Raw genomic sequence first — 12,600 nt, 5'->3', positions numbered from 1 at the left:
AAGCATGGATGTTTTTTAACATTTCCTATAATCTTAAAATATTGCCTCGTACCAAATGCCAAAAACTTAAGAGCTTAAATAACATTTTTTTTTTTTATATTTTTAATTGAGATATTTAGTTTTAATAAAAAAAAATGGCACAATTAATATATATATATATATATATATATATATATATATATATATATATATATTGAGAGCAACCGTCTGAAATTTCATTTTCATCTAAGGTTCTCTTGGAAGTTTGAAGTGAAAAACCTTGCCAACTCTCCATTCGTATTTATACTTGATCCAGTTGGGGTTGGCCCAAGCCTAGGTAGTACTATGCCACTGTTTTAGTTTGGAACATTTGTATTCGTATTTCACTCCATTGTTGCAAAACTAAAACCAAAACCAAAAACCCATAAAACAATGAGATGAGGAGAGCTCCTTGGCCATGGCCACGAAACTCCCTACTCTCTTCCTCCGAACTGAAAAACCACCATGGTTCGAGTCTGCCACCACTATTGCTATTTCCAATCTAGTCCTCTCCATCCTCTACAAAGCCACTCCTAACCAACCCGCCTTAGAACGCTTACTTCCCCATCTCTCTTCCCACATAGTCGCCTCTGTCATTCAACAAAGCCCAAATCCCAAACTGGCTTTCCACTTCTTCATCTGGGCTTCCCAAACCAAACGCCTCCGTAGCACTTTCTCTGACTCTCTTGTCCTTCACATGCTCGTTAAGGACCATCCTCATTCCTTTGACTTGTACTGGAACACTCTTCAAGACCTCAAAAACTCTGGCTTTCCAATCCCTTCTGATGCTTTTAGGGTCTTGATTTCAGGCTATGATCAGATGGGTTTTGCTGAAAAGGCTGTGGAAGTCTTTTCTACCATGAAAGATTTTGACTGTAAGCCGGATGTTTTCACTTACAATTCTGTTTTACATGTTATGGTTCAAAAGCAGGTGTTTTTGTTAGGTCTGGCTGTTTATAATCAGATGTTGAAGTTAAATTGTAATCCCAATGTTGCTACTTTTAGCATTTTGATTGATGGGTTTTGTAAATCTGGCAAGACTAAGGATGCACTACAGTTGTTTGATGAAATGACTCACAGGGATATTTGGCCAAATGAAATAACTTATACTATTATTCTTGTCGGGTTGTGTCAGGGGAGGAGGCCTGATGAGGCACTTAAACTGTTGAATACGATGAAAGAGCGTGGGCAGTGTCCTGATGTTATTACTTACAATGCTTTGCTTAATGGGTTCTGTAAGTTAGGTAAGATCGATGAGGCTTATGGGCTTTTAGAAACCTTTGAGAAGGACGGATATGATCTTGGCCTCAAAGGGTATAGTAGTTTGATTGATGGTTTGTTTAGAGCCAAGAGATATGATGAAGCAATGTCGTGGTTTAGAAAAATAATGGAGGAAGATCTTGAGCCGGATGTTGTTTTGTACACTATTATAATTCGGGGCTTGTCGGATGCAGGCAGGGTTAAGGAGGCGTTGAAGTTGTTGGATGAGATGGCTGGGAGGGATTTGGTTCCGGATACTTATTGTTACAATGCTTTAATTAAAGGGTTTTGTGATATGGGTCTTTTGGATAAGGCTCAGTCTCTCCGACTTGAGATTTCAAAGAATGGTTGCTTCCCTGATGCCTGCACTTACACCATTCTCATTTGTGGTTTGTGTAGGAATGGGCTGGTTGGTGATGCACAACAGATATTCGAGGAGATGGAGAAGCTTGGTTGTGTTCCTACTGTCGTAACCTTCAATGCTCTTATTGATGGCCTTTGTAAGGCAGGGGAGCTTGAGGAAGCTCATCTTCTATTCTACAAAATGGAGATAGGGAGAAATCCTTCCTTATTTCTTCGGCTTTCTCAAGGTGCCAATCGGGTTCTTGATAGTGCCAGCCTCCAAACAATGGTGGAGCAACTGTGCGATTCAGGATTGATTCTTAAGGCCTACAAACTTCTCATGCAGCTTGCTGACAGTGGGGTTGTACCTGACATCACAACATACAACATTCTGATCAATGGATTTTGCAAGGCTGAGAACATAAATGGTGCTTTCAAGCTCTTCAAGGACCTGCAGCTAAAAGGGCTCTCTCCAGATTCTGTTACATATGGAACACTTATAGACAGGCTTCAAAGGCTTGATAGAGAAGAGGATGCATTTGGGGTCTTTGATCAAATGGAAAGGAATGGCTGTACACCTAGCTTTGCAGTTTATAAATCACTTATGACCTATTCATGCAGGAAAAAGAAGGTTTCATTAGCATTTAGTCTTTGGTTAAAGTATCTGAGGAACCTTCCTGGCAGCAAAGAGGAGGCCATAAAAGCTGTTGAGGAACATTTTGAGAAAGGAGAAGTGGAAAAGGCTATTTGGGGCTTACTTGAAATGGATTTTAAAAGGAAAGATTTTGACTTAGGGCCATATACCATTGTGCTCATTGGGTTGTGTCAGGCAAGAAGAGTAAAAGATGCTACGATGATATTTTCTGTTCTTGAGGAGTGTGAGGTTGTTGTCACTCCCCCAAGTTGTGCGAAGTTGATTCGTTGTCTCTGCCATGAAGAGAAGCTGGAGTTGGCGATAAAAGTGTTCCTTTATACTTTAGAGAAAGGTCTCATGTTGACGCCACGAACTTGCAACCAGCTGCTTAATTATGTACTTCGTTCCCAAGAAAGGAACAAGTATGTCCTGGACCTTGTAAGTAAAATGAAGTCTTTCGGATATGATTTGGATGCTTATCTTTACCGATCTACAAAATTCCTCCTATATGGTCAATGGAACATGCAGGAGATTGAGAATGCGTCCCCTGGATGATTATTGGCAATGGCAGACGAATTGCAGCCAATAATGGATCCTTTTCGAACAATTCTTAAACATTCTGTCCTCATCAGGACAGCTGTTGTAAAAAAAATAGTTTCAATTTGATATTTATAACCAACCCCATTTCGGAGATTCTTTTGCCAGCCTTGTAGCCCTTGGAGTAGGTACTTTGGGAGTGGAATTGATTTGTTCTAGTTAGTATGAGAAATAAAATTGTTAATACGACTAAGGAAGTGGATGGCATGGATAAATTCCTATGCATCTAGAAATTTTTGTAATGCATACTTGAACCTTTTGTAACTTTGTTGGACCTATTTTTGGTGAAATGTAACATTGTTGACTTGGGAGAGCACCATAAATCCATTTTTATCATGAATTCAAAGTTGTTTTGATGTTTCATATTCTATTCTTTATTCCACATTGTAACCTCAAACATTCTGATGAAAAGTACCAGGTTTGATTGTAGGATCAATGTAAATTCTGTTCAATGAAAAATTTGAAAATTTCTGCAATTTTTGCTTAATATGTGATGGCCATAATTTGTGATATTCTGTGGAATTTAGTTTCCTCTTGAAGCATAATCATATATTTTGCTCGGTTTTCATTCAGCACTACTGCTGTTGTAGGATGAACTACTCGTTTTCTCGCAAGAGCAACGTCTACCATTTGCTTATGCCTTAGGATCCAAATTTTCGGGAACTCTATCTGTTGCCTCTCAAGCTGCTGTTTGTGTTTATTGCCATATTCCATAGGCAATGAAGAAACAATGTCCATATATCACCTCCATGGCCTTAATTAATATCGATGATTTTGTCTTTGAGATTTGAATATACATTACTCTGGACCTTGCACAAAAAAACAGAATCTATGGTTATTTGTTTTTATTTTTTATTTTACATTTTTATAGATTCATAAAATTCCCAGACACACTTTTACATGATTTTGAAAATCTAACCATTGAATTGCATGTTTTTTTTATTCTTAACACGTATGTTAATTTTCATACTAATTGGACGTTATTTACTATTCGATTCATAAACTTTTTTTTTTTTTTTTTGCATAATTTTATAGTGCAAAAATTTATTTGTGCCTTTGGCAACAATTCAAGCTGGAGCATATCCCTATGGGCAGCAGATGCAGTGAGAAACTATTGCAATGATTCCATTCCAAGTTCATTGTAGTTGAAGGAATGGAAGAGATATTTAAGACAATGACAAAGAGAGTAATCTATACATTACAAATGACTCAACATGCTGATTGTGAGGAAAGCAATCTAATATTCAATAATCGATTATTTGAGATTGCAGGGTTTGGCCCGCTAAACCCATGGACCCTGGGTGTGATTCTATCTTGACAATTCACACGTAGATCCAACCACTTTAATGCCCCACTTGGTAACAAGCCTAAGTTATGAGGCTCGGCACAAATGACTCAACATCAAAACAGAAATATATCGTTTACCTACAAATCTCCTGCATAAAAGCCCTAGCTTAACCACAATTCTCCACGGCTACCATCTTACCTTCAAACCCGTTGGAGCAATTAACATCTTTCAGATTATATCATTTACCTCTGTAAATTAGTTTCAGTGGCCTATATAGCAGGCTAATTAGAAAAAACAGTACCATAAAATATTACAAAGAGCATTCAGTATTCTACCATTTTATTTTAGAATTTCCCAAATTGTCTTTAACGTCTCTCTGTCTTCTCCTCCAACATTCAGTGAGAGATCAGAGGATTGATGCCACTTATGAGTAGAAGCATACTGCAACCTTATTTCCAAGCATAAAACCAAGTTGGTGGCATTTCTTTACAACTTTGCCCTTGTAGACAGTCTTGCTCTCAGCTCCTCAGCTACAGCATCAATGAACTCTTCGGTATTTAGATACTGAGACCTAGTAACCCTATACCAAACATGAAAGTTTTGATTATACATAAAAATTAAGCACAACAGCAGAACTTTCTACAGAAATATCCTTTTAACAGAAATTACTTGGGCCCATGAATAAGAAGTGCAAGATCCTTAGTCATCTTTCCTGATTCCACCGTTCCAACACAGGCTGCTTCCAATTTCTCAGTAAAATCCAAAAGTCTGGCATTGCTGTCCAACTTTGCCCTGATAACATTGATTTACTCAATTTTTATTTGATGATTTAATAAGAAAAGAATCCCATTCCCAAAATTTTTAACTTTCAAGAGCAAAAATTGTACAAGAATTCATCCATATAAAAGAATAAATACATATGATACCTATGTGCAAGACCCCGAGTCCAAGCAAAAATGGATGCTATGCTGTTTGTGCTGGTTTCACCACCTTTCTGATGGACCCGGTAGTGGCGGGTCACTGTCCCATGGGCTGCTTCAGCTTCAATAGTCTTTCCATCTGGGCACACCTGCAATCCCACTCCAACTTCTTATGATTAGGCTTAGAAGTGAAAAATGGACCAAAATGAGATGCAAAAATAATTGGGGAAGACAAAAAGGAGAACAGCAAGATATACCAGCACTGATGTCATCATCCCAAGAGATCCAAATCCTGTATCAATGATAAATTTTTTTATCATAAGCTAAATTAATAATTGAATACCTTGGCTAGGACACTCACAGAGCAAGCACCTTTCCATTTACTTTCAACGAAAGTAGCAAAAGTTACAAAGAATGATATGTCAATCACAGATTATTTCCATATTGATGCAAACCTTGGGCTAAGAAATCACTCTGCACATCCCCATCATAGTTTTTGCAAGCCCATACATAACCTCCTTCACTTTTCATGGCATAAGCAACCATATCATCTATGAGACGGTGTTCATACCTACCAATTCAGCTGTAAGTTGATGACAAGCTTCTCAAACTGTATAAACTAATTAGCATGATAGTTTGATATCTCACCATATCCCTGCAGCTTCAAACTTAGATTTCCATTGAGTTTCATAAACTTCCTGAAATATGTCCTTGAATCTTCATGAAAAGCACGTAATAATAAAATGACAATACATAATCAGTAAGAGCATAAGACAGATAATCAAGTCACAGTGACAAAAAAATGACCCCAAAAAAATCACAGAAAATCATACAGTAACACCCCATTTCTCTCTCTGTCTCTTTCTCTTTCACACACGAAGGTACAAGAGGGGCTTTGATAATTTAGTTTGCAACAAAAATTGAGCAGAATGAGAAGAGAAAAGAAAGTCCAACAAGTAACAGCATACCTTCCATCATATTTCTTAAGAATGGTATTTTTAGTGCTAAGATAAAGTGGCCACTTTTTCTGGTAAGCAGTATTCATTGAAGCCTCAGCAAAAGCACGAATAGACTGTTATCAAGGCAAAAAAATGAAAAATAAAAACAACATCAAAAAACTCTTCCGGCAAGTCAATTTCAAAGTAGGTGCAAGTATTAAAGGAAGCAAGGGAAAAGAACAAGCATTAATGGAAATCTGAACCTCATCAGTGTTGTACATGGACAAGGCTACACCTCCAGCACCCGTAAAGTTGAAAACCTCAAACTCTTTCTTCTCATTATGTCCATTGGGTACTGCAGATATTCCAATTCCCCTTGATAAGATGATTATTATTACGTATGAAGGCATTGATGGAAATATAGGACAGAAAAACTAAGCTGAATGTGCAGACTTTAACAAGTCTCCATAAAAAGTGAAACTAAAAAGAGTATTGAGAAGCTCATGACTGAAAGTAGAATTTTACCAAATACCAATTTAAGTTTTCCAGATTCTTGTATAACAATATCAGTTGCCCTATACTGATCACCAAAAGCATGCCTTCCAATGCATATTGGCTTTGTCCAACCTGAAGAGAATACCAAGTCAACCTGGGTGCTTGGCTCCATCATGAAAAGGAAACTGGCACTGAAAAAGAAAAAAAATTACAAACCTGGGACAAGACGGGGGATGTTTTTGCAGATAATAGGCTCTCTGAAAACAGTACCTGTGGTAAATGGAAAACAAAATGTCCCCCTTAATTTAATAAAAATAAAATTTGGAGCAAATAAAAGGACCCAAAAAAAAAAAAAAAAAAACCATCAGGGAAGTTCATTGACCATTTAAAATATTCCGAATTGTCCCATTTGGACTCTTCCACATTTGTTTCAAGTTGAACTCCTTGACACGAGCTTCATCTATCAAAAACCAAAACCGATTTTACACATAAGCCAGTTACTGGGCCAAAATTTCATCTTTTAAATTTGGGTCATTCCAATTGAGGCTAGAATGAGTACCTGGAGTTATAGTTGCACACTTTATTGCTACATTGTACCTAGAAAGGCCAAATGACAGGATGAATTAAACAACAAAAATAAATGGCACTAAAAGGTAGCAAAATTTTGTTAAAGACTGTACATATAAGTAAGTAGCTTCCACAGGAATTGAGAACACTTCTGAGTTCTAACAACTATACAAGCAAGCTATTCGAACCCAAAAAAAAAAAAAAAAGAGAGAGAGAGAGAGAGACAAGCAATCACAATCTCTTCCTTTGAGACAATGGTAAATAGCAATGCATTCTTCAAAAGGAAACCCAGCACTAATTGAAATGTCAATGAGGCATATTTTGCAGAAAATGATGATAATTGATAATGTTAATTAAGCACTAAGTCAAATAAAACTTAAGTTCCTCCTCTGCAAACCAACGGTGGGGTGAGGTCATGGTTTCAAAACTCACTGGGTGCGTGTATAATTTATCAATCTCAAAAAAATAAAAATAAAAATAAAAATGATGATGATGATGATGTTAAGAAAATAGAAGGTATGAACTATGAGAGAAAAAAGATAAAGACATGTATATATACCTGAGAGTGGCTTGAGCACTTTCAATTGTAACATTATCATTGGTGGCCTCACGATTAGTGAGACCAAGATCAAAGTACTTGATATCCAACTCCACAAAGGGAAATATAAGCTGTGCAGAATCAATACAAAATTTACACAATACCCAAGAAAAAAAAAAAAGGGAGATGAATTATGAATTACGAATGTAAAAAGACCTTGTCTTTGATTGATTTCCAAAAGACTCGAGTCATTTCATCTCCTGCATCAGTAAAGCAACGTTTTGAATATAAAAAAAAAAAAATAGCTGATGAAAATTACAAACTCAATGGGTCAAAGTAGTCTTGCTATCATAATTCATGTCGTGGTGCTTTTCATGGTTCATTTTGATATCAAACCAACACACATGAACAATTAGAACATGATTTGCAACATGTTTTTGTTTCTGGGTTTTGTAAAAATTGAATGATTATATATGTAATAATAATTAAAACATGATTGTAATAGATGATGAACGGTGTGAATTAATAATTACCATCCATTTCGACGATGGGGTTGGCCACCTTAATCTTCTGGAATCCCATTTGTAAATTTGTGATCGACGATGATGTCGTTTGTTGTGCGTTGATGTTGTTCTTCAGCCTTGTCTGGAACACTGTCTTCAAACTCCAAACTCTCGACACAAACCTCGGAAGCTAGGCTTTGAGATGTCCAAAAGTTTGATGGCAGGTAAATGGCCTAATCGACGGAGTTAATGGCACTTAGATTTCTCAATTCCTGTGTGTGCCTGCGGTTTTGGTGTTCTGAGCCTGGCGAGGGAACGGATGGCGGCAGAAAAACTGTGTGTGATTGTATCTTTCTCAAGCCGTTCGTTTGTATTTTTACCGGACTGTTCTCTTCCTCTTTCTCCGCACAGCCAGGCGTTTTTTTTTTTTATGCGGTTAATTTTTTTTATTTATATCTAGCCTTCTCACGCGCATTTCACATATAATGGAGTTTTCTTTTCTTTTTTTAGTGGTAGTAGCCAAAAAAAAAAAAATTTATGTTTTAGTAGAAATTAAGGTTGTATTTTTATGATATTGTTCTTTAACTTTGTCTCTACTTAAATATAGGGATGTAGAGGTATTTTAGAAGAAAAAAAATTCAATCCAAATAGGAAAAGCCTCTTAAATAGTAGTATAGAAAAAATTGGGGTAAATTTGTATTTTTGTTATTATTTGACATCTTCTCCCTCTTAAAACATAAAAACTAAAAATTAAAAAAAAAAAAAAAGTCAAGAAAAAGGGAAGATATAATAGCTAATTTTTGTAAAAATTAAAATCTAATTTTTACATCATCTTTTCATATATGATTCTCAAAAAAAAAAAAAAAAAAAAAAAACTTTCATATATCAACTTTTAGATCTTTTATTTTAACACATTAAGGTTGTGTTTGGATAACTTAGTTTTTGTCAACTTATTTTATTATTCAGCTTACTTTTACTATAATTCATGGCCTCATTGTACTTTTTGCTACTAATCATGAGTCTTACTGTACTATTTCATCTAATTTTTATTTTTATCTACCGTACTTTTAGCAAAAAGTTTTTGACAAAATAAACAGATCCCAACCAAACCATAAAATAGCCGATAATATCAGATAAACAACCTTTTTGGTACTAATTATGAGTTTTACTTTACTATTTTATTTAATTTTTACCTTTATCTACCGTACTTTTAGCAAAAAGTTTTTAACAAAATAAGGGGATCCTAACTAGACCCTAAAATAGCCAATAATGTCAGACAAACAACCAATAATGTCGCTTTAGCCTTACGGTGGAGAAATTATTATGTCTACCAAGAAGACTGCTGACGCAGTCCTCATTGACCTCCCAACCAATAAAATACTGTTATTTATGTAAATGTGACATCATCTAGTAATTTTTATTTTTTATCCCTTGTACTAATTAGAAAGCTCACACATACATTTATATAGATAACATCATCTTATTAGTTAAAAAAGACCACATCTGCTCTCCTTTAGGTGTAAATAATAATTTCTCCTACAAATCACAAGTAAGCAAAGCGTCATTTCCTCTAAAATATTCTTTGTTTTATAAAACCAATCATTATTTTTCTAATAAACCCTTTTTCTCTATCTTTAAAAAAAAAAAAAAAAAATCTATACTTCTTTTTACATTTTTTTTCACTACAAATTACATTGAAAATGTCTAAAATTCCAATATTTAAAAAATGTCTAATTTTTAAACTTATTTTCGTTAACTTTATTACTCTTTTTTAAAATTAATATTGGAATTTTTGGACTTTTTAAAAATGTCTAATATATAAAAAATGTCTAATATTCCAAATTATTCTATATTAGATAAATTTTTTGATATTGGAATATTTGGGTATGTTTGGCACACTGAATGTGGATTACAACAGGAATAGTAATCTTTATTACCTAGAATAAAATGTGTTGTAATGGAATAACTAAACTTATTCATTAGTTTGGTTGTAAGTTGTAATATTAGAATAAAACATATGATCTATTTTAGGAAATATCTCATTCATACAATTATATTTCTTAAAAAATAATATATTTTAAATTTTAAAGAGATAAGTTATTTTTGATGATTTTTTATTTCCATAATTGTTAGGTGGATATAGAAAGTTTATTTATTCGGAAATATATTAATGTTAGAAATTATTACATCTACGAAGGAATAACTATTACAACCCTTTTAGAGAGGAATAATTATTCTTTATTTTAAAGAATAGGTATTCATAAGGAATAGTTATTCCTTGTAATAAAAACATAACCAAACTATTGAATAGTTAAATTATAAGAATAGCTGTTATATTACAATACCTATTATAGTCTACCAAACATGCCCTTATATATACGAAAAAATGTGATCCATGAGATGCTAAACTTTGTTTTGATGTTGTCCATTTTTGAAAAATGAGTAATTTTTTTTATTTTATTTTTCTATATTTAGTAGAACCTTAAAAAAGTGTATACTATATCTTCATTTTCTATATTTAGTTTGGCACAATATTAATTTTTTTTTCCTAAAAAATTTAGCGAAAAATAACCTCAAAAAAGAAATCATACTTTTAATATGGTTTCCATTAATGATAGATAGTATTGACTCTTTTTTTTCCCCCTGATTTTACCAAACATGGAAAAACACAAAAAAAAAAAGTTATTTTCACATAAAGTCTTCCATCAAAATAAACAGAGGCTATAGACAATACATACACACATATATATATATATATATATATAGAATATGAAACGTAATATTTATTGTTACTACGCTTCAGTTTAGTCACATTAACAGCCACATCATCCACCTATTTCCAACACTTTCTCTCTCATTTTTAACCATATTCCTCTTTATTAATTTTTCAACTTATAATTATTCTTCCTCTAACATTTCCCCCTCATTTTTACATTTTTATCTCTCTACTACTTTATACCTAAACATTACAATTTTTGCATCCATTCATCTTCTTTTATTTTGACTCTTCTTCTCTCATTTTATTTATTATATAATTTTTCTATTCTTTCTTTCCATATTTTGCCCACACAAAAAATGAATACTCTCTCTCTCTCTCTCTCTCTCTTGGTGAATTTTCAATTTTTTATTCATCTCTATTTTAGGTTAATGAATTTTTGTGTTGACCATTACTTTAGGATGATGCGATTTAGTAATAGTTTAATTTGTTATCTTTTTTCCTTTCTTTTCCTTGATTGATAGATGTCATCCTATGATATTATATAGTTTACAATGATATAATGTTATTTTATTACGTAGCATATTTTGGATAATTCTTTTTTACAACCATACCTTTCCTTTTGAGTATTATTTTACTCATATTCTTTTATATAAACTAGTATGTAACCCGTATTTATACATGGGAATAATTAATTGTAGTAGTGCTATTGATCATAGTTCAATTATGACATTTGGAGGTAATAAAATAGTTTCTCTTTGCAATTTTAATGATATTGGTTATGCCAAGTTTCTCATTACATTGCTATTACATATATAATTTTGAAAATAACTATTAGATACTACATATACAATATCAATTCATAATTATTTTCTGTGAAAATTTACTAAATACAACACAAAACAAAATAATAAGTTGGTCAAATAGTATTTCCTAAATTGAATGGGAATAGGTGCTCGGAATCATTTAGCTTAATTACAATTTGTTACAAAAAATTTAAATATCTTCGCATACAAAAAATTTAAATATAAATAGTATAAAAATATGCTTATTAGTTCAGAAAAAAAAAAATTGTAAAAATCTAAACAATTTAATTTGTATGGAAAGCTAAAGAAAGAAAATTTTAATTTTGATTTTAATTGAATTTTCTTTAAACTTTGGTTTTAAAAAAAATTACCTAGTTAGTAATGGACCATATATAGTTATGGTATATTACATAAATAACTTATAAATTTGAATTGTTTTTAGTTATACATAAAAAAAAATGGTTCATAAATTAGATTTTTAATGGTTTTTTTATATTGGACTCCTAGTTTTTTACACTAAATTAACTTATTTGGCACAAAAATTGAAAAATTTAGATTCGATGGGACACTTAACCTAAAATTAAACTTCAACTGAAATCTAATTTTCACATTAAATTAACTCACTTGGCACAAAAATTTAAAAACTTAAATTAGATGGGACACATGATGCAAAATTAGACTTTAATTGAATCCTAATTTGAAATCTAATTGGATTTTCTCTTAATTTTCCCTATTAATAAATATAAATATATATATATATATATATATATATATATATTTATATATGTACTATTTTTCTCACATTATCTCCCCCCAAAAAACAATGTGACTATTTCTCTCTCTCTCTCTTAGATAGATGAATTTTTTTGTATCTCTACTTTGGTACATTTTAGTGGTGTGTTTTTTGAGTTCCCCATTGCATGTACTCTCTCTCCTTCTTATGTACTCTCTCTCCCTCTTATAGTTTTAGTTTGAGCT

At 32.9% G+C, this 12,600-nt stretch overlaps 2 protein-coding genes across 2 annotated transcripts; one reads left to right on the top strand and one right to left on the bottom strand.

The window, feature by feature from the left end:
- The first annotated feature begins 273 nt into the window (after positions 1–273).
- Positions 274–3,191, top strand: LOC115984340 (pentatricopeptide repeat-containing protein At1g79540-like). The gene has a single exon (XM_031107346.1). The coding sequence runs from the start codon at positions 437–439 to the stop codon at positions 2,807–2,809; it is 2,373 nt and encodes a 790-aa protein (XP_030963206.1). The 5' UTR covers positions 274–436; the 3' UTR covers positions 2,810–3,191.
- Positions 3,192–4,271: 1,080 nt separating this feature from the next.
- On the bottom strand, positions 4,272–8,518 carry LOC115984341 (isocitrate dehydrogenase [NADP]-like). The gene is made up of 15 exons (XM_031107347.1): positions 8,131–8,518; positions 7,814–7,857; positions 7,619–7,728; positions 7,052–7,089; positions 6,875–6,952; positions 6,709–6,762; positions 6,523–6,624; positions 6,261–6,352; positions 6,028–6,131; positions 5,708–5,776; positions 5,515–5,630; positions 5,317–5,351; positions 5,066–5,208; positions 4,809–4,931; positions 4,272–4,719 (listed from the first exon to the last, which is right to left on the bottom strand). Exons 1-15 carry the CDS (start codon positions 8,177–8,179, stop codon positions 4,626–4,628), a joined length of 1,251 nt encoding a protein of 416 aa, XP_030963207.1. The 5' UTR covers positions 8,180–8,518; the 3' UTR covers positions 4,272–4,625.
- Positions 8,519–12,600: the final 4,082 nt, after the last annotated feature.

Source organism: Quercus lobata, chromosome 4, assembly GCF_001633185.2.
Source record: "Quercus lobata isolate SW786 chromosome 4, ValleyOak3.0 Primary Assembly, whole genome shotgun sequence".
In the NCBI taxonomy this organism is placed as follows: Eukaryota; Viridiplantae; Streptophyta; class Magnoliopsida; order Fagales; family Fagaceae; genus Quercus; species Quercus lobata.
The sequence above is the reverse complement of the archived record's forward strand: the minus strand, read 5'-3'. Positions and strand labels throughout refer to the sequence as shown.

Bases quoted from the DNA above. Each gene is read 5' to 3' on its own strand.
- LOC115984340 (XM_031107346.1), top strand. From the start codon at position 437: ATGGCCACGAAACTCCCTACTCTCTTCCTCCGAACTGAAAAACCACCA.
- LOC115984341 (XM_031107347.1), bottom strand. From the start codon at position 8,179: ATGGGATTCCAGAAGATTAAGGTGGCCAACCCCATCGTCGAAATGGAT. The intron at 7,729-7,813 runs GTCTTTTTACAT...GATTCTGCACAG, and splicing joins GGAAATCAATCAAAGACAAG to CTTATATTTCCCTTTGTGGA. The intron at 4,720-4,808 runs GTAATTTCTGTT...TGTTTGGTATAG, and splicing joins CTTCTTATTCATGGGCCCAA to GGTTACTAGGTCTCAGTATC.